The 23786-nt window shown below is 43.1% G+C and overlaps 1 protein-coding gene across 3 annotated transcripts in view; it reads right to left on the reverse strand.

The window, feature by feature from the left end:
- Nucleotides 1–493: 493 nt before the first annotated feature.
- Nucleotides 494–23786, reverse strand: part of ACADVL (acyl-CoA dehydrogenase very long chain) — a 31543-nt gene continuing 8250 nt past the window's right edge. For 2 of the 3 annotated variants that reach the window (XM_072920621.1, XM_072920622.1), the window contains 11 exons: nucleotides 21130–21255; nucleotides 19470–19668; nucleotides 16831–16935; nucleotides 15410–15496; nucleotides 14261–14323; nucleotides 11574–11675; nucleotides 9483–9580; nucleotides 7900–7972; nucleotides 5822–5894; nucleotides 4945–5017; nucleotides 494–1015 (listed from right to left, as the gene is read on the reverse strand). In XM_072920621.1, the coding sequence (XP_072776722.1) occupies nucleotides 604–1015; nucleotides 4945–5017; nucleotides 5822–5894; nucleotides 7900–7972; nucleotides 9483–9580; nucleotides 11574–11675; nucleotides 14261–14323; nucleotides 15410–15496; nucleotides 16831–16935; nucleotides 19470–19668; nucleotides 21130–21255 (1411 nt within the window). In that variant the 3' untranslated portion in view covers nucleotides 494–603. Of the gene's footprint in view, nucleotides 1016–2486; nucleotides 2563–4944; nucleotides 5018–5821; nucleotides 5895–7899; nucleotides 7973–9482; nucleotides 9581–11573; nucleotides 11676–14260; nucleotides 14324–15409; nucleotides 15497–16830; nucleotides 16936–19469; nucleotides 19669–21129; nucleotides 21256–23786 lie in introns of all 3 variants that reach the window. The other variant, XM_072920623.1, reaches the window with a different exon arrangement.

Consider the following 23786-nt stretch of genomic DNA (forward strand, 5'->3'; position numbering starts at 1 on the left):
AAAATTCCCTCAAAGTTTTTGGTGGAATTTTGGATTTTTTGGGAGGATTTAGGATATTTTTGGCTGTCAGAAGCCCAGGGGGGTTTTGGGGTTCTAAGGGGGGTTTTGGGGGTATTTTTGGGATATTTTTGGGGTATTTTTGGGGTGTTTTTGACCCTCAGAAGCCCAGGGGGGTTTGGGGTTCTTAGGGGGGTTTTGGGGTATTTTTGGGATATTTTTTGGGTATTTTTGGGATATTTTTGACCCTCAGAATCCCAGGGGGGTTTGGGGTTCTCAGGGTGTTTTTTGGGGTGTTTTGGGGTATTTTTGGGGTGTTTTTGGGGTGTTTTTGTTGTCAGAATCCCAGGGGGGTTTTGGGGGTGTTTTAGGGTGGTTTTTGGGGTATTTTTGGGGTGTTTTTGTGTGTTTTTGACCGTCAGAATCCCAGGGCAGTTTTTGGGGTATTTTGGGATATTTTGGGGGTATTTTGGGGTGTTTTTGCTGTCAGAAGCCCAGGGGGGATTTTGGGGTATTTTAGGGTGGTTTTTGGGGTATTTTGGGGTATTTTTGGGGTATTTTGGGGTGTTTCTGCTGTCAGAATCCCAGGGCAGTTTTTGGGGTGTTTCAGGGTGGTTTTTGGGGTATTTTGGGGTGTTTTGGGGTGTTTCTGCTGTCAGAATCCCAGGGTGGTTTTTGGGGTATTTTAGGATGGTTTTTGGGGTATTTTGGGGTGTTTTGGGGTGTTTTTGTTGTCAGAAGCCCAGGGGGGGTTTTGGGGTGTTTCAGGCTGGTTTTTGGGGTATTTTGGGGTGTTTCTGCTGTCGGAAGCCCAGGGTGGTTTTTGGGGTGTTTTAGGGTGGTTTTTGGGTATTTTTGGGGTATTTTGGGGTGTTTTGGGGTGTTTTTGCTGTCAGAATCCCAGCGGGGTGGGCACCACCACCCCCCCGCTCTCCACCACGGCCCCCGACAGGTCCCGAAGGTTCCGGAAGTTTCTGTTCGGGAGCGGCCGCAGCGAGGCCAGGACGCGCTCGTGGGCCTGGGGAGAGTCCAAATACCCCAAAATCAGCACAAAATCGGCACAAAATTATCCCAAAATCAGCCCCAAATCCCCCCAAAATCAGCGCAAAATCAGCCCAAAATCAGCCCAAAATTATCCCAAAATCAGCCCAAAATCAGCCCAAAATTATCCCAAAATCAGCCCAAAATTGGCCCAAAATTAACCCCCAAATTATCCCAAAATCAGCCCAAAATTAGCGCAAAATAACCTAAAAATTATCCCCAAAATTATCCCAAAATTATCCCAAAATCAGCCCCAAATCCCCCCAAAATCAGCCCAAAAATGGCCCAAAATTCCCCCAAAATCAGCCCAAAAATGGCCCAAAATCAGCCCCAAATCCCCCCAAAATTAGCCCAAAATTAACCCAAAATCAGCCCCAAAGTCCCCCAAAATCAGCCCCAAATCAGCCCCAAATCAGCCCAAAATTAACCCAAAATCAGCCCCGAATCCCCCCGAAATCGGCACAAAATCAGCCCAAAATCAGCCCAAAGTTAACCCAAAATCAGCACAAAATCAGCCCAAAATTAACCCAAAATCAGCCCCAAATCCCCCCAAAATCAGCCCAAAATCAGCCCAAAATTATCCCAAAAACAGCCCCAAATCCCCCCAAAATCAGCCCAAAATTATCCCAAACTCACCCCAAAATCAGCCCCAAAATTATCCCAAAATCAACCCAAAATCACCCCAATATCAGCCCCAAAATCATCCCCAAAATAACCCCAAAATCAACCCAAAATCACCTCAAAATCATCCCCAAAATCATCCCCAAAATAACCCACAAATCAGCCCCAAATCAGGCCTAAAATCAGCCCCAAAATCAAGCCAAAATCAGATCAAATTCAGCCCCAAATCACCCCAATATCAGACCAAAATAACCCCAAAATTATCCCAAAACCAACCCCAACATTATCCCAAAATCAGCCCCAAAATAACCCAAAAATCACCCCCAAAATCAGCCCAAAATTATCCCAAAATCAACCCCAAAATCACCCCAAAAATCAGCCCCAAATCACCCTAATATCAGCCAAAAATAACCCCAAAATCACCCCAAAATCAGCCGAAAATTATCCCAAAAATCAGCCACAAATCAGCCCCAAAATCACCCCCAAAATCAGCTCAAAATCGTCCCCAAAGCCACCCCCAAATCAGCCCAAAATTTCCCCCAAAATCCTCAAAAATTCCCCCAAAATCCCCCCCAAATCCAAATTTCTCCAAAATTCCCCAAATTCCCCTAAAATTCCCCCCAAAATCCCTCCCAAAATCCCCCCAAAATTCCCAAATTCCCCCCAAAATTCCCACAAATTCCCCCCAAAATTCCCAAATTCCCCCCAAAATTCCACAAATTTTCCCCAAAATTGCCCTAAAATCCCCCTAAATTCCCCCCAAAATTCCCGAATTCCCCAGAAATTCCCGAAATTCCCCAAATTTTCCCGAATTTTCCCGGATTTACCTCCTGGCACCAGCTGAGGGCGAGCAGCCGCTCGTGCTGCGCCGTGGGGAGCCCCGAATTCAGCGACCTCGAGGCCCTGGGGGAGGGGAAGGGGGGGGAGGGGGGACCCCAAAATTTGGGGAGGGGTCCCCAAAACCCCCCCGGAAAAACAGGAAAAAAATTCGGCCAAAATCCGGCAAAATTCGGCCGAAATCCGGCTGAAAATGCCCAAAATTCACCCCAAAATTCAACTTAGAGCCAACGAAATCCATCCCAAATTCCCAAAATTCTCCAAAATTCGCCCAAATTTCTCCCTCTGATCCATGGGAAGTTCCCAAAAATCTCAAAATATCTTCAAATTCACCCAAAATTCCCAAAAAACCCAACCAGAATTCCCAAAAATTGTCTCAAAATTCCCAAAAATGCCCCATAATGCCCCAAAATTCTCCAAGACCCACCCGGAATTCCCCAAACATTCCCAAAAATTCCCAAAACCTCCCTGGGATTCCCAAAAATTCCCTCAAAATTTCCAAAACCCGCCTGGAATTCCCAAAATTTCCCCAAAATTCCCCAAAAACTCGCCCAAAATTCCCCACAAACCCACCCAGAATTCCAAAAAAAAAAATCCCCAAACCCACCCAAAATTCTGAAAAATGTCCCAAAATTCCCAAAACTCACCCAGAATTCCCAAAAATGCCCCGAAATTCTCAAACCCCACCCAAAATTCCCAAAAAATCCCCCAAAAATTCCCCCTAATTCCCCCAAAATTCCCCAAAATGCCACAAAATTCCCAATAATTCCCTCAAATTCACCCAAAAATTCCCCCCAATTCCCAAAAGTTCCCAAACCCCTCAAAATTCCATCAAAATTCCCAAAAATTCCCCAAAATCCCCCTAAAAAAAAATCAAAAAAATTCCCCCAAACTCCCTCAACATTCCCCCAGAATTCCCAAAAAATCCCCCCAAAATTCCCCTTAATTCCCCCAAAATTCCTCAAAATGCCACAAAATTCCCAATAATTCCCCAAAATTCTCAAACCCCCCCAAAATTCCCAAAAGTCCCCCAAAATTCCCTTAAAATCCCCAAATTTCCCCCAAAATTCCCAATAATACCCCAAAATTCCCCCAAATTCCCAAAAGTTCCCAAACCCCCTCAAAATTCCATCAAAATTCCCCAAAATTCCCCAAAATCCCCCCAAAAAATAAAAAAAATTCCCCCAAACTCCCTCAAAATTCCCCCAAAATTCCTCCAAAATTCCCAAAAAATCCCCCAAATTTCCCCAAAATCCCTCAAAATTCCCCCAAAATTCCCAAAAATGCTCCAAATTCACATAAAAATTCCCCCAAAATCCCCAAAAATTCCCCAAAAATCCCCCACAATTCTGCCCAAATTCCCAAAACCCCTCAAAATTCCATCAAAATTCCACCAAAAATCCTGAAAATTCCCCAAAATCCCCCAAAAAATCCAAAAAATTCCCCCAAACTCCCTCAAAATTCCCCCAAAATTCCCAAAAAATCCCCCAAATTCACCCAAACTTCCAAAAAAATCCCCCAAATTCCCCCAAAATTCCCCAAAAATCCCCCAAAATTCCCCAAAGTTCCCAAAAAATCCCCAAATTTCCCCCAAATTTCCCCCAAATTCCCAAAACCCCTCAAAATTCCATCCAAATTCCCCAAAATTGCCCACAAAAATATAAAAAAAATTCCCCCATACTCCCCCAAAATTCCCCCAAAATTCAAAAAAAAATTCCCCCAAACTCCCTCAAAATTCCCCCAAAATTCAAAAAAAATCCCCCAAACTCCCTCAAAATTCCCCCAAAATTCAAAAAAAATCCCCCAAAATTCCCCAAAATTCCCCAAAATTCTCAAACCCCCCCAAAATTCCCAAAAAGTCCCCCAAAATTCCCTTAAAATGCCCAAATTTCCCCCAAAATTCCCAATAACACCCCAAAATTCCCCCAAATTCCCAAAAGTTCCCAAAACCCCTCCAAATTCCCAAAAATTCCCCCAAATTCCCCAAAATTCTCAAGCCCCCCCAAAATTCCCTTAAAATCCCCAAAATTCCCTTAAAATCCCCTAATTTCCCCCAAAATTCCCCCAAATTCCTAAAAGGTCCCAAAACCCCTCCAAATTCCATCAAAATTCCATCAAAATTCCACCAGAATTCCCCAAAAAATCCCCCAAATTCACCCAAACTTCCAAAAAAATCCCCCAAATTCCCCCAAAATTCCCAAAAAATCCCCCAAATTCCCCCAAAATTCCCCAAAAATCCCCCAAATTCCATCAAAATTCCCCAAAATTCCCCCAAAAATTAAAAAAAAATTCTCCCAAACTCCCTCAAGATTCCCCCAAAAATCCCCCAAACTTCCCAAAAAATCCCTCAAAATTCCCCCAAAATTCCAAAAAAATCCCCAAAAATCCCCAAAATCCCCAAAATTCCCGAAATTCCCCAAAATCCCCAAATTCCCACTCCGGCCTCACCGGGACAGCACCACGGCCATGGCGTAGACGTCGATGGCGGCGTCGGCCACGCGCTTCAGGGCGAACTGCTCCTCTTTGGGGGCGATTTCGGGGTTCAGCACCCCAAAAATCCACCCCGGGACCCCCAAAATCCAACTCGGCGACCCCGAAAACCCCCGGGAGCCCCAAAATCCCCCAAAATTTGGGGTAAAAAAGCCCAAAAATGGGAAAAAAAAGGGAAAAATTCAACTAAAAATCCGAATTTTTGGCACCTAAGTGCCCAAATTTTGCCCAAAAAGCCCCAAATTTTGACCCAAATCCACCCCAGGACCCCCAAAATCGAACTCAGCGACCCTGAAAACCCCTGAGAGCCCCAAAATCCCCCAAAATTTGGGGTAAAAAACCCAAAAATGGGGAAATTTGGGAAAATTAAACTGAAAATCAAAAATTTTTCCCCAAAATGCCCAAATTTTGCCCAAAAAGCCCCAAATTTTGACCCAAATCCACCCCGGGAACCCTAAAATCGAACTCAGCGACCTCAAAAACCCCCAGGGGCCCCAAAATACCCCAAAATTTGGGGTAAAAATGCCCAAAAATGGGAAAATTTGGGTGAAGTTTGGCCCCAAATTCCCAAAATTCCACCAAAATCCCCCAAAATCCCCCAAAATTCCCCAAAATCCCCCAAAATTTCAGATTTTTGGTTCCTCTCCCCACCCCCAAATTTGGGGACCCCCAAATAATTTGAGGACCCCTAAAAATGAGGAAAAAACCCCAAAAAATTCGATTTAACTCCCCAAAAATGCCCCAAAATTTTGGGTTTTTGGGGTCCCCCGGCCCCTCCCAGGTCCCAAATTTTGGGATTTGCCCAAAACTTGGGGAATTTGCCCCAAAATCTCACCCACGATTCTCTTGCCGTGCTTGAGCAGCAGCGCCTCGGCCGTCGTGGCGAAGAGCTCCAGGCACTGCTGGGTCTGGAGAGCCAAAAACGCACAAATTCAGCCCAAAATTCAGCCCAAAAACGCCCAAATTCAGCCCAAAATTCAGAACAAATTCCAGCCAAATTCAGCCCAAAATTCAGCCGGAATGAGGGAAAAATACGGGAAAAATACGGGAAAAAGTCAGGAAAAATTCACCCCAAAAACGCCCAAATTCAGCCCAAAATTCACCCCAAAAACGCCCAAATTCAGCCCAAAATTCAGCCCGAATGCGGGAAAAATACGGGAAAAATACGGGAAAAAGTCAGAAAAAAATCGCCCCAAATTTGGTCCAAATTCAGCCAAAATTCAGGAAAAAAATTCAGGAAAAATATTCAGGAAAAATTCAGGAAAAATTCAGACAAAATTTCAGAAAAAAAATCGGGAAAAAATCAGAAAATATTCAGGAAATTTTCAGGAAAAATACAGAAAAAAATCACCCCAAATTCAGTCTAAATTCAGCCAAAATTCAGGCAAAATACAGAAAAAAAATCAGAAAAAATTCAGAAAAAATCAGGAAAAATTCAGAAAAAATTCAGAAAAAAATCGGGAAAAATTCAGAAAAGAAACAGAAAAAAAAATCACCCCAAATTCAGTCTAAATTCAGCCAAAATTCAGGCAAAATTCAGAAAAAATTCAGAAAAAAAATCAGGAAAATTCAGAAAATATTCAGGAAAAATTCAGAAAAAAAATCACCCCAAATTCAGACTAAATTCAGCCAAAATTCAGAAAAAAATCAGAAAATATTCAGGAAAAATTCAGGAAAAATTCAGAAAAAAAATCAGAAAAAAATTCAGAAAAATTCAGTCAAAATTCAGCCCAAATTCGGCCAAAATTCAATCAAAATTAAGTCAAAATTCACCCAAAATTCAGCCCAAATTCAGTCCAAATTCAGCAAAAATTCACCCAAAATTCAGGACTTCGATTTTGGTTTTTTTGGGGTGAATTTTGGGGGTTTCGAGTGGGTTTTGGGGTGAATTTTGGGCTGAATTTTGGGGTAATTTTTGGGGAGAATTTTGGGGTGATTTTTGGGATGAATTTTGGGGGTTTTGGATGGATTTTGGGGAGAATTTTGTGGTAATTTTTGGGGTAATTTTTGGGGTGATTTTTGGGGGTTTTGGGTGGATTTTGGGGAGAATTTTGTGGGTTTTGGGGTGAATTTTGGGGGTTTTGGGTGGATTTTGGGGTGAATTTTGTGGTAATTTTTGGGGTGAATTTTGGGGTGATTTTTGGCATGATTTTTGGGGTGATTTTTGGGGTGATTTTTGGGGAGAATTTTGGGGTAATTTTTGGGATGAATTTTGGGATGAATTTTGGGGTGAATTTTGGGGTGAATTTTGGGGTGAATTTTGGGGGTTTTGGGGTGAATTTTGGGGGGTTTTGGGTGAATTTTGGGGTGATTTTTGGGTGATTTTTGGGGTGAATTTTGTGGATTTTGGGGTGAATTTTGGGGGTGAATTTTGGGGGTGAATTTTGGGGGTGAATTTTGGGGGTAATTTTTGGGGTGAATTTTGGGGTGATTTTTGGGGTAATTTTTGGGGTGAATTTTGGAGGTTTTGAGTGGGTTTGGGGTGGATTTTGGGTGAATTTTGGGGTAATTTTTGGGGTGATTTTTGGGGGTTTTGAGTGGGTTTTGGGGTGACTTTTGGGGTGAAGTTTGGGGTGAAGTTTGGGGTGATGTTTGGGGTGATTTTTGGGGATTTTGGGGTGAATTTTGGGGTAATTTTTGGGGTGATTTTTGGGGTGATTTTTGGGGGAATTTTTGGGTGAATTTTGGGGTGAATTTTGGGGTGAATATTGGGGATAATTTTGAGGTAATTTTTGGGGTGATTTTGGGGTGAATTTTGGGGGTTTTGGGGTGAATTTTGTGGTTTTGGGGTGAATTTTGGGGGTTTTGGGTGGATTTTGGGGTGAATTTTGGGGTGAATTTTGGGGAGAATTTTGGGGGTAATTTTGAGGTGATTTTTGGGGTGAATTTTGGGGATTTTGGGTCCGCACTCACCTGCTGGGCGCCGTCCTTGAGCTCCGGGTGCACCAGGTGCTGCAGGGAGAGCCCCGAGCCCAGCCCGGCTTTCCTGAAAAACAGAAAAAAAAGGGATTTTTGGGGAAAAATAGCAAAAAATGGGATTTAGGGGAAAAAAAAACAGCCAAATTGGGATTTTGGGGGAAAAAAAACAACCAAAATTGGGATTTTGGAGGAAAACACCTGCCAAAAATGGGATTTTGGGGGAAAAAAACTGCCAAAAATGGGATTTTTGGGGAAAAAAACAACCAAAATTGGGATTTTGGGGGAAAAATAGCAAAAAATGGGATTTTGGGGAAAAAAAAGGGATTTTTGGGGAAAAAAACAACCAAAAAAGGGATTTTGGGGAAAAAACAACAAAAATTGGGATTTTGGGGAGAAAAAATGGGATTTTGGGGAAAAAAACAGCCAAAAAAGGGATTTTGGGGTGTTTTTGGCCATTTTTGGGTGATTTTGTATTGTTTTGGATTATTTTGGATTATTTGGGGTGATTTTGGGGTGTTTTTGGCCATTTTTGGGATATTTGGGGTTATTTGGGGTGGTTTTGACCGTTTTTGTGTCATTTTGGATTATTTTGGGGTGATTTTGGGGTGTTTTTGGCCGTTTTTGGGGTGATGTGTTTTTTTGGATTTTGGGTGATTTTGGGGTGATTTTGGGGTGTTTTTGGCCATTTATGGGATATTCTGGGGTGATTTTGGGGTGCTTTTGGCCGTTTTGGGGTTATTTTGGGATATTTGGGGGGATTTTGGGGTGCTTTTGGCTGTTTTTGGGGTTATTTGGGGTGTTTTTGGCCATTTTTGGGATATTTTGGGGTGGTTTTGGCCGTTTTCAGGATATTTTGGGGTGATTTTGGGGTGCTTTTGGCCGTTTTTGGGTGATTTTGTATTGTTTTGAATTATTTTGGGTTATTTTGGGTGATTTTGGGGTGATTTAGGCCGTTTTTGGGACATTTTGGGGTGATTTCGGGCTCTTTTTGGCCGTTTTTGCGATATTTTGGGGTGATTTTTGCCGTTTTTGGGATATTTTGGGGTGATTTTGGGGTGAATTTGGGATGATTTTGGCCATTTTTGGGATATTTGGGGTGATTTGGGGGTGCTTTTGGCCGTTTTTGGGATATTTTGGGTGATTTTGGGGTGTTTTTGGCCATTTTTGTGATTTTTGGGATATTTGGGGTGATTTTGTTCGTTTTTGGGATATTTTGGGATATTTTGGATTATTTGGGGATATTTTGGGGTGCTTTTGGCCATTTTTGGGATATTTTGGGTGATTTGGGGATATTTTGGGGTGCTTTTGGCCGTTTTTGGGATATTTGGTGTGATTTTGGCCATTTTTGGGTGATTTTGGGGATATTTGGGGTGATTTTGGGGTGGTTTTGGCCGGTTTTGGGATATTTTGGGTGATTTTGGGTTATTTGGGGTGATTTTGGGGTGATTTTGTCAGTTTTTGGGATATTTTGGGGTGATTTTGTCCATTTTTGGGATATTTGGGATATTTTGGGATATTTGGGATATTTGGGGGTGATTTTGGGGTGATTTTGGGCTGTTTTTGTCGGTTTTGGGTACCTGCGCAGCCGCCGCGTCACTTCCCCCGTCAGGACGCCGACGTTGCCCAGGGGGTCCCTGAGCGCCGCCTGAACCCCCCGGAGCTGCGCCCCCAGACCCTGCGGGACACCAGTATGGACCAGTATGGACCAGTACGGACCAGTATAAACCAGTATAAACCAGTAAGGACCAGGATAAACCAGTATAAACCAGTATGGACCAGTATGGACCAGTATGGACTGGTACGGACCAGTATGGACCAGTACGGACCAGTACGGACCAGTATGGACCAGTATAAACCAGTACGGACCAGTATGGACCAGTACGGACCAGTACGGACCAGTACGGACCAGTACGGACCAGTACGGACCAGTATGGACCAGTACGGACCAGTATGGACCAGTATAAACCAGTATGGACCGGTATAAACCAGTACGGACCAGTATGGACCAGGATAAACCAGTATGGACCAGTATAAACCAGTATGGACCAGTATGGACCAGTATAAACCAGGATAAACCAGTATAAACCTGTCCATTCCCAGTCCAAACCAGCCCAAACCTGTCCATTCCCAGTATAAACCAGTGTGGACCAGTATAAACCAGTATGGACCGCTACAGACCACTATAAACCTGTCCAAACCAGTCCAGACCAATCCATTCCCAGTATAAACCAGTATAAACCAGTCCAGACCAGTATAAAACTAGTCCAGACCAGTCCATTCCCAGTATAAACCAGTTCAGACCAGTCCATTCCCAGTATAAACCTGTCCAGACCAGTCCATTCCCAGTATAAACCAGTACAAACCAGTAGAAATTAGTCCAGATGTGTACATTCCCAGTCCATTCCCAGTATAAACCAGTATAAACCAGTCCATTCCCAGTATAAACCAGTCCAGACAAGTCCATTCCCATTCTATTCCCAGTCCAAACCAGTACAGACCAGTCCAAACCAGTATAAACCAGTCCATTCTGAGTCCAAACCAGTACAGACCAATCCATTCCCAGTATAATCCAGTCCATTCCCAGTATAACCAGTCCAGACCAGTCCTTCCCAGTATAAACCAATATAAACCAGTCCAAACCAGTCCATACCAGTGTAAACCAGTCCAAATCAGTATAAACTACTCCAAACCAGTCCAAACCAGTCCAAACCAGTCCAAACCACTCCAAACCAGTACAAACCAGTATAAACCAGTATAAACCAGTACCTGGAAGCCCTGCAGGACCACGAAGAGCCGGAGGATGTCCTGAAACCCCTCCCAGTCCAAACCAGTACAAACCAGTATAAACGACTCCAAACCAGCCCAAACCAGTCCAAACCAGCCCAAACCAGTACAAACCAGTACAAACCAGTATAAACCAGTATAAACCAGTACCTGGAAGCCCTGCAGGGCCACGAAGAGCCGGAGGATGTCCTGAAACCCCTCCCAGTATAAACCAGTATAAACCAGTATAAACGACTCCAAACCAGCCCAAACCAGCCCAAACCAGTCCAAACCAGTATAAACCAGTATAAACCAGTATAAACTACTCCAAACCAGCCCAAACCAGTCCAAACCAGTATAAACCAGTATAAACCAGTACAAACCAGTCCAAACCAGTACCTGGAAGCCCTGCAGGGCCACGAAGAGCCGGAGGATGTCCTGAAACCCCTCCCAGTATAAACCAGTATAAACCAGTATAAACCAGTATAAACGACTCCAAACCAGCCCAAACCAGTATAAACCAGTACAAACCAGTACAAACCAGTACAAACCAGTATAAACCAGTACCTGGAAGCCCTGCAGGGCCACGAAGAGCCGGAGGATGTCCTGAAACCCCTCCCAGCCCATACCAGTATAAACCAGTATAAACCAGTATAAACGACTCAGAACCAGCCCAAACCAGCCCAAACCAGTCCAAACCAGTCCAAACCAGTATAAACCAGTCCAAACCAGTATAAACCAGTATAAACCAGTATAAACCAGTATAAACCAGTATAAACCAGTATAAACCAGTCCAAACCAGTCCAAACCAGTATAAACCAGTCCAAACCAGTATAAACCAGTATAAACCAGTATAAACCAGTATAAACCAGTACAAACCAGTATAAACCAGTATAAACCAGTACCTGGAAGCCCTGCAGGGCCACGAAGAGCCGGAGGATGTCGTTGGTTCCCTCGAAAATGCGGAAAATCCTCAAATCCCGCAGCACCCGCTCCACGCCCTGCTCCTGCAACCCAAAATTTACCAAAAATTACCAAAAATTCCCAAAAATTCCCACTGAAAATCCCACAAATCCCACAGAAAGCATCAAAAATCCCAAAAATTCCCCAAAATTCCCACCAAAAATCCACCAAATCCCACAAAAAACATCAAAAATCCCAAAAATTCCCAAAAATTCCCACCAAAATTCCACCAAATCCCAAAAAAAGCATCAGAAATCCCAAAAATTCCCCAAAATTCCCCAAAATTCCCACTGAAAATCCAACAAATCCCACAAACAGCATCAAAAATCCCAAAAATTCCCAAAAATTCCCACCGAAAATCCCCCAAATCCCACAGAAAGCATCAAAAATCCCAAAACATCCCCAAAAATCCCAAAAATTCCCACCGAAAATTCCCCAAATCCCACAAAAAGCATCAAAAATCCCAAAAATTCCAAAATTCCCGAAAATTCCCACCAAAAATCCAACAAATCCCACAAAAAGCATCAGAAATCCCAAAAATTCCCACCGAAAATCCACCAAATCCCACAAAAAACATCAAAAATCCCAAAAATTCCCAAAAATTCCCACCAAAAATCCACCAAATCCCACAAAAAGCATCAAAGATCCCAAAAATTCCCAAAAATTCCCAAAAATTCCCACTGAAAATCCACCAAATCCCACAAAAAGCATCAAAAATCCCAAAAATTCCCAAAAATTCCCACCGAAAATCCCACAAAAAGCATCAAAAATCCCAAAAATTCCCACCGAAAATCCACCAAATCCCACAAAAAGCATCAAAAATCCCAAAACATCCCCAAAATTCCCCACCAAAAATCCCAAAAATTCCCAAAAATTCCCCCCAAAAATCCCCAAATCCCACAAAAAGCATCAAAGATCCCAAAACATCCCCAAAATTCTCCAAAATTCCCACCGAAAATCCCACAAATCCCACAGAAAGCATCAAAAATCCCCAAAATTCCCAAAAATTCCCAGAAATTCCCACCAAAAATCCCCCATATCCCACAAAAAGCATCAAAAATACCAAAAATTCCCAAAATTCCCACCAAAAATCCCCCAAATCCCACAAAAAGCATCAAAAATCCAAAAAATTCCCAAAAATTCCCACCAAAAATCCAACAAATACCACAAACAGCATCAAAATTCCCAAAAATTCCCAAAAATTCCCAAAAATTCCCACCAAAAATCCTCCAAATCCCACAAAAGGCATCAAAAATCCCAAAAATTCCCACCGAAAATCCACCAAATCCCACAAAAACATCAAAAATCCCAAAAATTCCCACCAAAAATTCACCAAATCCCACAAAAACATCAAAAATCCCAAAAATTCCCAAAAATTCCCACCAAAAATCCCCCAAATCCCACAAAAAGCATCAAAAATCCCAAAAATTCCCACCGAAAATCCCCCAAATCCCACAAAAAGCATCAAAAATCCCAAAAATTCCCAGAAATTCCCACCAAAAATCCACCAAATCCCACAAAAAGCATCAAAAATCCCAAAACATCCCCAAAATTCCCACCAAAAATCCCCCAAATCCCACAGAAAGCATCAGAAATTCCCAAAAATTCACCAAAATTCCCAAAAATTCCCACCGAAAATCCACCAAATCCCACAGAAAGCATCAAAATTCCCAAAAATTCCCAAAAATTCCCAAAAATTCCCACCAAAAATCCCCCAAATCCCACAAAAAGCATCAAAAATCCCAAAACATCCCCAAAATTCCCACCAAAAATACCCCAAATCCCACAAAAACATCAAAAATCCCAAAAATTCCCAAAACCCCCCCCCCAAAACAGCCCAAAAAATCAAAAAAAAAAATCCCACAAAAATCCCAAAATGTCCTTAAAATTCCCACAGAAATCCCAAAAATTCCCCAAAAAATCCCAAAAGAATCCCAAAATGTCCCACAAAAAAAACCCCAAAAATGGGGAAAAAAGCACTGAAAAATAGGGAAAATGGGAAAAAAACCCCCCAAAATCTCAGGAATTTCCCCCAAAATTCTGACAATTCCCAACCCCCAAATTCCAAAATCCCAAAAAATCCCCAAAATCCCAGGATTTGACCCCAAAAATTGGGGAAATAACCTCAAAAATGAGAAAAAATGGGAAAAAAACCCAAAAATCAGGTAAAAAAACCAAAATCCCAGGAAATTTTCCCAAAATTCTGACAATTCCCAACCCCCAAATTCCAGAATCCCAAAATCCCAAAAAAGCCCCAAAATCTCAGGATTTGACCCCAAAAATGAGGGAAAAAAAAAGAAAAAATGGGGAAAACCCCCCAAAAATCAGAGAAAAAACCCCAAAATTCCAGGAATTTTCCCTAAATTCCAACAATTCCCAACCCCCAAATTCCAGAATTACCAAAATTCCAGGATTTTACCCCAAAAATGGGGAAAATACCCAAAGAATGGGGGGGAAAAAATGGGAAAAAAACCCACAAAATCAAGAAAAAATCCCCAAAAATCAGGAAAAAAAACCCAAAATCTCGGGAATTTCCCCCAAAATTCCGACAATTCCCAACCCCCAAATTCCAGAATCCCCCAAAATCCCAAAAAGCCCCAAAACTTTGGGAATTTGCCCCAAATCTCACCTGCATGAAGCCCATCCCCCCCATGATCTGGATGCACTCGTCGGCCACGGCCCAGGCGGCCTCCTGGGGAGGGAAAAAACGGGAATTTCGGGAAAAATCCAGGAATTCGGGGAGAAATATGGGGATTTGGGGGAAAATTTGGGAATTCTGGGGAGAAATCCAATAATTTAGGGAGAAATACGGGATTTTGGGGAGAAATTTGGGAATTTGGGGGGGAATTTGGGGAGAAATTTGGGGATTTTGGGGAAAAATTTGGGGATTTTGGGGAAAACTTGGGAATTTGGGGGAAAATTTGGGAATTTTGGGGAAAATTTGGGGAGAAATTTGGGAAAAATCCGGGAATTCGGGGGAGAAATACGGGGATTTTGGGGAAAATTTGGGAATTTTGGGGAGAAAATCAGGAATTCTGGGAAGAAATTTGGGAGTTTTGGGGTGAAATCTGGGAATTTGGGGGAAAATATGGGAATTTTGGGGAGAAATTTGTGAATTTGAGGGAAAATTGGGAATTTTGGGGAGATATTTGGGAATTTGAGGAAAAATTTGGCGATTCTGGGGAGAAATCTGAGAATTTTGGGGAGAAATCTGGGAATTTTGGGGAAAATTTGGAAATTCTGGCGGGAAATTCAGGAATTTGGGGGAAAATTGGGAATTCTGGGGAGAAATTTTGGAATTTTGGAGGGAAATTTAGGAATTCTGGGGAGAAATCTGGGAATTTGGGGGAAAATTCAGGAATTTTGGGGAGAAATTCAGGAATTTGGGGGGAAATTCTGGAGTTTTGGGGAGAAATCTGGGAATTTGGGAGAAATCCGGGGATTTTGGGGAAAATTTGGGATTTTGGGGAGAAATCTGGGAATTTGGGGAAAACTTGGGAATTCTGGGGGGAAATTTGGGAATTTTGGGGAGAAATCTGGGAATTTGGGGGAAATTTGGGAATTCTGGGGGGAAATCCAGGAATTTGGGGGACAATTTGGGAATTTGGGGGAAGATTCGTGAATTTGGGGAAAAATTCACCCTGCAAAAGCCCAAAATTCCCAAAAAATCCCCCCAAAATTTAGGAAAATCCCAAAATCCCTCCCCAAAAATCCCTCCCCAACTCCCCCAACTCCCCCCAAAATTCCCAAAATTGGGGAAATTCCCGAAATTCCTCACGGAGCCGAAGATTTTGCTGATGGCCGCCTCGATCTGGAAGTCGGGGTCGCCCCGGTCCATGTTGGCGCTGATCATGAAGGCCATGGACTGGATTTGGGGGAAAAAAACGGGAATTTGGGACATTCCCAAAAAAATTCGGCAAATTCCCAACATTTCCGGGAATTTCCCCGAATTCCACCCAAAAAAAACTCCTCAAATTCCCCCAAAATCTTCCCAAATGTGCCCCAAAAATCCCTCCCAAACCCCACAGATTTTTCAGGTTTCTTCTCAAAACTTCCAAAATTCCCAAAATTTTGGGAATTTTCCCAAATTCCCCTCAAAATTCCCCTAAATCTTCCCAAATTTCCCTCCCAAATCTTCCCAAATTCCCACCCGAATCCCCAAATTTTTTCAGGATCCTTCCCAAAATTCCTCAAATTCCCCTCAAAATCCCCCAAAAATCTTCCCAAATTTCCCCCAAAATCCCTCCCAAACCCCCTAAATTTTTCAGGATCCTTCCCAAAATTCCCAAAATTCCTGGAATTCTGGGAATTTCCCCAAAATCCCCCCAAAATTCCCTAAAATCTTCCCAAATTTTCCCCAAAACCCCTCCCAACCCCCCTAAATTTTTCAGGATCCTTCCCAAAATTCCCAAAATTCCTGGAATTCTGGGAATTTCCCCAAATTCCCCCCAAAATCTCCCCAAATTTCCCCCAAAATCCCTCCAAACTCCCGAATTTTTCAGGATCCTTCCCAAAATCCCCAAATTTCAGGAATTTCCTCAAATTCCCTCCTAAATCCTCCCCAAATCCCCCCAAAATCCCCCAAAATCTCCCCAAATTCCCCCCAAAATCCGTCCCAAAGCCCCGAATTTTTTCAGGATCCTTCCCAAAATTCCCAAAATTCCTGGAATTCTGGGAATTTCCCCAAATTCCCCCCAAAATCCCCCCAAATCCCCCAAATCTCCCCAAATTCCCCCCAAAATCTGTCCCAAACCCCCTAAATTTTTCAGGATCCTTCCCAAAATTCCCAAATTTCGGGAATTTCCTCAAGTTCCCTCCTAAATCCTCCCAAAATCCCCCCAAATTCCCCCCAAAATCCATCCCAAAGCCCCTAAATTTTTCAGGCTCCTTCCCAAAATTCCCAAAATTCCTGGAATTCTGGGAATTTCCCCAAATTCCCCCAAAATCTCCCCAAATTTCCCCCCCAAATCCCTCCCAAACCCCCTAAATTTTTCAGGATCCTTCCCAAAATCCCCAAATTTCGGGAATTTCCTCAAATTCCCTCCTAAATCCTCCCCAAATCCCCCCAAAATCCCCCCAAATCTGCCCAAATTTCCCCCAAAATCCCTCCCAAAGCCCCTAAATTTTTCAGGCTCCTTCCCAAAATTCCCCAAATTCCCGAAAATTCCCGAAAATTCCCCAAATTCCCGAATTTCCCACCTCGGTGACGTAGTGCAGCAGCGCCATCCGGGCCAGCTTCTCCTGGATGGCCCCAAATTTGTGGATTTTGGCCCCAAATTGGGTCCGGGTGGAGGCGTGGGCGACCTGGAAAAGGCCAAAAATTCCCAAAAATCCCCAAAAATTCCCAAAAAACCCCAAAATATCCACAGGGGAGGGAAAGGGAGAGGACGGGGGGGGATTTTGGGGGAATTATTGGGATTTTTTTAAGGGAATTTTGGGGATTTTAGAGGAATTTTGGAATTTTTGGGGATTTAAAGAGAATTTTGGGGGATTTTTGAGAATTTTTAAGGAATTTTGGGGAATTTTGTGTGGATTTGAGGGATTTTTCGGGGGATTTTTTGGGGAATTTTGGGGGATTTTATGGATTTCTTTAGGAAATTTTAGGGATTTTTTAGGGAATATTTTAGGGAATTTTGAGGGATTTTTTAGAGAATTTTGAGGGATTTTTTTAGGGAGTTTTGGGGATTTTTTTGGGATTTCGGAATTCCGGGAATCCCAAACTTTGGGAATTTTTGGGAATCTCAAATCCCAGCAGTACCTGAAATCATTTTAGCTGCGATTCTCTGAAGAATTTTGGGTTTTTTTACCATTTTCTTGGTTTTTCTCTGATTTCCTTGGGGTTTTTTGCCATTTTCTCAGGATTTTGTTGGGATTTCGGAATTCCGGGAATCCCAAACTCCGGGAATTTTTGGGAATCTCAAATCCCAGCAGAATCTGGTATCACTATACTCAGATTTAGTGAGAAATTTCGCCGTTTTTTGCCATTTTCTCTTTTTTCCTCCGATTTCGTTGGGGTTTTTTCCCACTTTTTTGGGGTTTTTTTTGGGATTTCAGAATTCCAGGAATCCCAAACTTTGGGAATTTTTGGGAATCTCAAATCCCAGTAACATTTGGAGTCATTTGAGCTCAAAATCTCTGGGGAATTTTCATTTTTTTGCCATTTTCTTGTTTTTTCTCTGATTTTCTCGGGGTTTTTTGCCGTTTTCTCGTGATTTTTTGGGAATTCCGTAATCCCACGAATCCCAAACTCCGGGAATCTCACCGCGGCTGCAGCAGCCCCCTCATCGTCCCTGCCATGGCCGCGGCCATGATGGGAATTTGGGGTTTTTTGCCATTTTTTGGGTTTTTCTCCGATTTGCTCGGGGTTTTTTCCCGTTTTCTCAGGATTTTTTGGGAATTTCGGAATTCCGGGAATCCCAAACTTTGGGAATTTTTGGGAATCTCAAATCCCAGCAGAATCTGAAATCATTTTAACTGCGATTCTCTAAAGAATTTTTGTTTTTTTGCCGTTTTCTTGGTTTTTCTCCAATTTCTTTGGGGTTTTTTGCTGTTTCCTCAGGATTTTTTTGCGATTTCGGAATTCCATGAATCCCAAACATCGGGAATTTTCGGGAATCTCAAATCCCAGCAGAATCTGGTATCACTATACTCAGATCTGCTGAGAAATTTGGCGTTTTTTTGCCGTTTCCTCATTTTTTCTCCGATTTCCTCGGGGTTTTTTCCCATTTTCTCGGGATTTTTTGGGATTTGGGAATTCCATGAATCCCAAACTTTGGGAATTTTTGGGAATCTCAAATCCCAGTAACATTTGGAGTCTTTTAGCTCACAGTCTCCGGGAAATTTTGGGGTTTTTTTGCCATTTCCTCATTTTTCCTCCGATTGTCGTTGGGGTTTTTTCCCACTTTTTTGGGGTTTTTTTGGGATTTTGGAATTCCATGAATCCCAAACTTTGGGAATTTTTGGGAATCTCAAATCCCAGTAACATTTGGAGTCATTTTAGCTCAAAATCTCTGGGGAATTTTTGGTTTTTTTTGCCGTTTCCTCATTTTTTCTCCGATTTCCTCGGGGTTTTTTGCCACTTTTTTGGGGTTTTTTTTGGGATTTGGGAATTCCATGAATCCCAAACATTGGGAATTTTCGGGAATCTCAAATCCCAGTAACATTTGGGCTCATTTATCTCAGATTAGGTGAAAAAAATTGGGGTTTTTTGCCATTTTTTGGGTTTTTCTCCGATTTCCTCGGGGTTTTTTCCCACTTTTGGGGATTTTTTGGGAATTCCGTAATTCCATGAATCCCAAATCCGGGAATCTCACCGCGGCCTGGAGCAGCCCCCTCATGGTGCCGGCCATGGCCGCGGCCATGATGGGAATTCGGGGATTTTTGCCATTTCCTCATTTTTTCTCCGATTTCCGCGGGGTTTTTTGCCATTTTCTCGGGATTTTTTGGGATTTGGGAATTCCATGAATCCCAAACTTTGGGAATTTTTGGGAATCTCAAATCCCAGCAGAATCTGCTATCACTATTCTCAGATTCGGTGAGAAATTTTGCGGTTTTTTGCCATTTTCTCATTTTTTCTCCGATTTCCTCGGGGTTTTTTGCCGTTTTCTCAGGATTTTTTGGGAATTTTGGAATTCCATGAATCCCAAAGTTTGGGAATTTTTGGGAATCTCAAAACCCAATATGATTCAGGGTCATTTTTATCCAGATCGTCTTGGGAATTTGGGGGTTTTTTGCCATTTTTTGGGTTTTTCTCCGATTTGCTCAGGGTTTTTTCCCATTTTCTCGGGATTTTTTGGGAATTCCGGAATTCCCCGAATCCCAAACTTTGGGAATCTCACCGCGGCCTGCAGCAGCCCCCTCATGGTGCCGGCCATGGCCGCGGCCATGCCGAAGCGGCCGTTGTTGAGGATGTTCATGGCCACCTTGAAGCCGCCGCCGAGGCCGCCGAGGACGTTCTGCGCCGGGACCCGGACGGAGTCGAAGTGCAGCGACGTCGTGTTGGAGGCGCGGATGCCCAGCTTCTTCTCGCTGGGGCCGCTGGAAAAATGGGGGAAAAACGGGGGAAATGGGAAAAACGGGGATTAGAGCAAAAAAAATGGGGAAAATGGGGGAAAAATGGGGAAAATGGGGAAAAACGGGGAAAAAATGGGGGAAAAATAAAAGAAACAGAAAGAAAAGGATGCCCAGCTTCTTCTCGCTGGGGCCGCTGGAAATGGGGGAAAAAATGGGGGAAATGGGAAAAAAACAGAGAAAAATGGGTGAAAAATGGGAAAAAACGGGGGAAAAACGGGGAAAAAATAGGGGAAATGAGGGGAAAAAACAGGGAAAAAATGGGGGAAACGAGGGGGAAAATGGGGAAAAACGGGCGAAAAATGGGAGAAATGAGGGGAAAAAATGGGGGGAAAACAGGGAAATGGGGTTAGTGCAAAAAAAAATGGGGAAAAACGGGCAGAAAACGGGGAAAAATGGGGAAAAAAACGGGGGAAAACGGGGGGGAAATGGGGGAAATGACGGGGAAAAGCAGGGGGAAAATGGGAAAAAACAGGGATTAGTGCAAAAAAGATGGGGAAAAACGGGCGAAAAATGGAGGGAAAATGGGGATAAATGGGGAAAAATGGGTGAAAACCAGGAAAAATGGGAAAAATGGGGATTAGTGTAAAAAAATGGGGGAAACAGGGGAAAAATGGGGGAAAACGGGCGAAAAATGGGGAAAAACGGGGAAAAACGGGGGGAAAATGAGGGAGGAAAATGGGGGAAATGAGGGGGAAAAAATGGGGAGGGAAATGGGAAAAAATGGGGATTAGTGCAAAAAAAATGGGGAAAAATGGGTGGAAAACGGGGAAAAACGGGTGAAAAATGGAGAAAATGGGAAAAATGGGGAAAAACGGGGAAAAAACGGGGGGAAAATGGGGGAAATGAGGGGAAAAAACAGGGAAAATGGGAGAAAATGGGAAAAACGGGCCAAAAACGGGGGGAAAATGGGGGAAAATGGGGAAAAAACGGGGGGAAAATGGGGGGGGAAATGGGAAAAATAGAGAAAAAAGGGGGGAAATGGGGTAAAAGTCCCTTAGATGCCCCCAAACCCGCCCCAAAAATTCCCAAAATTCCCAAATTCCCCAAATTCCCAAAATTCCCCAAAATTCCCCTCCTAAAATTCCCAAAAAATCCCCGAAATTCCCCTGAAATTCAAAAAACAGCCCAAAAATCCCCCTAAAAATGCCCTAAAACGTCCCCGAACCCCCCCAAACCCGCCCCAAAAATTCCCAAAAATTCCCCAAATTCCCAAATTTCCCAAAATTCCCCAAATTCCCCTCCTAAAATTCCCAAAACATCCCCAAAATCCCCCTGAAATTCAAAAAACAGCCGAAAAATCCCCCTAAAATCCACTAAAAATCCCCTAAAAATGCCCTAAAATGTCCCCGAACGACCCCAAAAATTCCCAAAAATTCCCAAAATTCCCAAAAATTCCCAAATCCCCCAAAATTCGGGAATTCTGACTGTGTGACGCCGCCGAAGCCCCTCTCGACGAGGAAGGCGGTGATCCTCTCGCGGCTCTCCCCGCTCCGCTCGTCCCTCACCGGCGTCTGCGCGAACACCGTGAACAGCTCGGCCAGGCCCCCGTTACTGCCGAAAAAATTGAATTTTGGGGGAAATTTGGGGGTTTTGGGGGGAATTTGGGGGTTTGGGGAAATATTGGGGAATTTAGGGGAAAAAAAATGGGGAGTTGGGGGGAAAAAATGGGGATTTGGGGGGAGAAAATGGGGTTTTTGGGGGGAAAAATGGGATTTTTTGAGGGAAAAAAGAGGATTTGGGGGGAGAAAATGGGAAAAAAATGGGGATTTGGGTGGAAAATAGGGAGAATGGGGGAATTTGGGAATTTTGGGAAAAATTTGGGGAATTTAGGAAAAAAAAATGGGGATTTGGGGGGAGAAAATGGGGATTTGGGGGGAGAAAATGGGATTTTAGGGGGGAAAATGGGATTTTAGGGGGGGAAAATGGGATTTTTTGGGGGGAAAAATGGAATTTTTGGAGGGAAAAATGGGATTTTTTGGGGAAAAATTGGGATTTTTTTGGGGAAAAATGGGATTTGGGGGGAAAAATGGGATTTTTTTGGGAGAAAATGGGATTTTTGGGGGGAAAAATGGGATTTTTGGGGGAGAAAATGGGATTTTTGGGGGGGAAATGGAATTTTTGGGGGGGGGAAATGGGAAAAAAATGGGGATTTGGGGGGGGAATTTGGGAATTTTGGGAAAAATTTGGGGAATTTAGGAAAAAAAATGGGGATTTTTGGGGGGAGAAAATGGGATTTTAGCGGGGGAAATGGGATTTTTGGGGGGGAAATGGGGATTTAGGGGGAAAATGGGATTTTAGGGGGGAAAATGGGATTTTTGGGGGAAAATGAGATTTTTGGGGGGAAAAAGGGAAATATGAGGGGAAAAAAGAGGATTTGGGGGGAGAAAATGGGAAAAAAATGGGGATTTTGGGGGGAATGGGAATTTTGGGTGGGAAATTGGGGAAATTGGAGAAATTTGGGGGTTTGGGAAAACTTTGGGGAATTTAGGAAAAAAAATGGGGATTTGGGGGGATAAAATGGGGATTTGGGGGGGAAATGGGATTTTTGGGGGGGGAAATGGGATTTTTGGGGGAGAAAAGAGGAAAAAAATTGGGATTTTCAGGGGGAATGGGAATTTTGGGGGAAAATTGGGAAATTTGGAGGAAATTAGGAAAAAATTGGGGATTTGGGGGGAAAAATGGGAGATTTGGGAAAAAAATTGGGATTTTTTTGGGGAAAAATGGGATTTGGGGGGAAAAATGGGATTTTTTGGGAGAAAATGGGATTTTTGGGGGGAAAATGGGATTTTTGGGGGGGGAAATGGGATTTTTGGGAAGGAAAAATGGGATTTTTTGAGGGAAAAAAGAGGATTTGGGGGGAGAAAATGGGGGAAAAATGGGGATTTTGGGGGGAATGGGAATTTTGGGGGGAAAATTGGGAAATTGGGGGAATTTGGGGGTTTGGGAAAACTTTGGGGAATTTAGGGGAAAAAAATGGGGATTTGGGGGGAGAAAATGGGGATTTGGGGGGAAAAAATGGGGATTTGGGGGGGAAAAATGGTATTTTTGGGGGGAAAAAAGAGGATTAGGGGGGAGAAAATGGGGGAAAAATGGGGATTTGGGGGGGAAATTTGGGAATTTTGGGAAAAATTTGGGGAATTTAGGAAAAAAAATGGGGATTTTTGAGGGAAATGGGATTTTTGGGGAGCAAAATGGGATTTTAGGGGGAAAATGGGATTTTAGGGGGAAAATGGGATTTTAGGGGGAAAAATGGGATTTTTTTGGGGAAAATTGGGATTTTTGGGGGGAAATGGGATTTGGGGGGGGGAAATGGGATTTTTTTGGGAGAAATGGGATTTGGGGGAAAAATGGGATTTTTTTGGGAGAAAATGGGATTTTTAGGGGGGAAATGGGATTTTTGGGGGGAAAATGGGATTTTTTGGGGGAAAAAAGAGGATTTGGGGGCAGAAAATGGGAAAAAAATGGGGATTTTGGGGGAAAATAGGGAAATTGGGGGAATTTGGGAATTTTGGGAAAACTTTGGGGAATTTAGGAAAAAAAAGGGGATTTAGGGGAAAAAAAATGGGCATTTGGGGGGAAAAATGGGATTTTTGGAGGGGGAAAATGGGATTTTTGAGGGGAAAAAAGAGGATTTGGGGGGAGAAAATGGGAAAAAAATGGGGATTTGGGGGGGGAATTTGGGAATTTTGGGAAAAATTTGGGGAATTTAGGAAAAAAAAAAAGGGGATTTTTGAGGGAAATGGGATTTTTGGGGAGCAAAATGGGATTTTAGGGGGAAAATGGGATTTTGGGGGGAAAATGGGATTTTGGGGGAGAAAATGGGATTTTTTTGGGGAAAATTGGGATTTTTGGGGGGAAAAATGGGATTTGGGGGGGAAAATGGGATTTTTTTGGGAGAAAATGGGATTTTTTTGGGGAAAATTGGGATTTTTGGGGGGAAAAATGGGATTTGGGGGGGAAAATGGGATTTTTTTGGGAGAAAATGGGATTTTTGGGGGGAAAAATGGGATTTTTGGGGGGAGAAAATGGGATTTTGGGGGGGGGGGAAATGGGATTTTGGGGGGAAAAATGGGATTTTAGGG

This window comes from Taeniopygia guttata, chromosome 32 (genome assembly GCF_048771995.1).
Source record: "Taeniopygia guttata chromosome 32, bTaeGut7.mat, whole genome shotgun sequence".
Taxonomy (NCBI): domain Eukaryota; kingdom Metazoa; phylum Chordata; class Aves; order Passeriformes; family Estrildidae; genus Taeniopygia; species Taeniopygia guttata.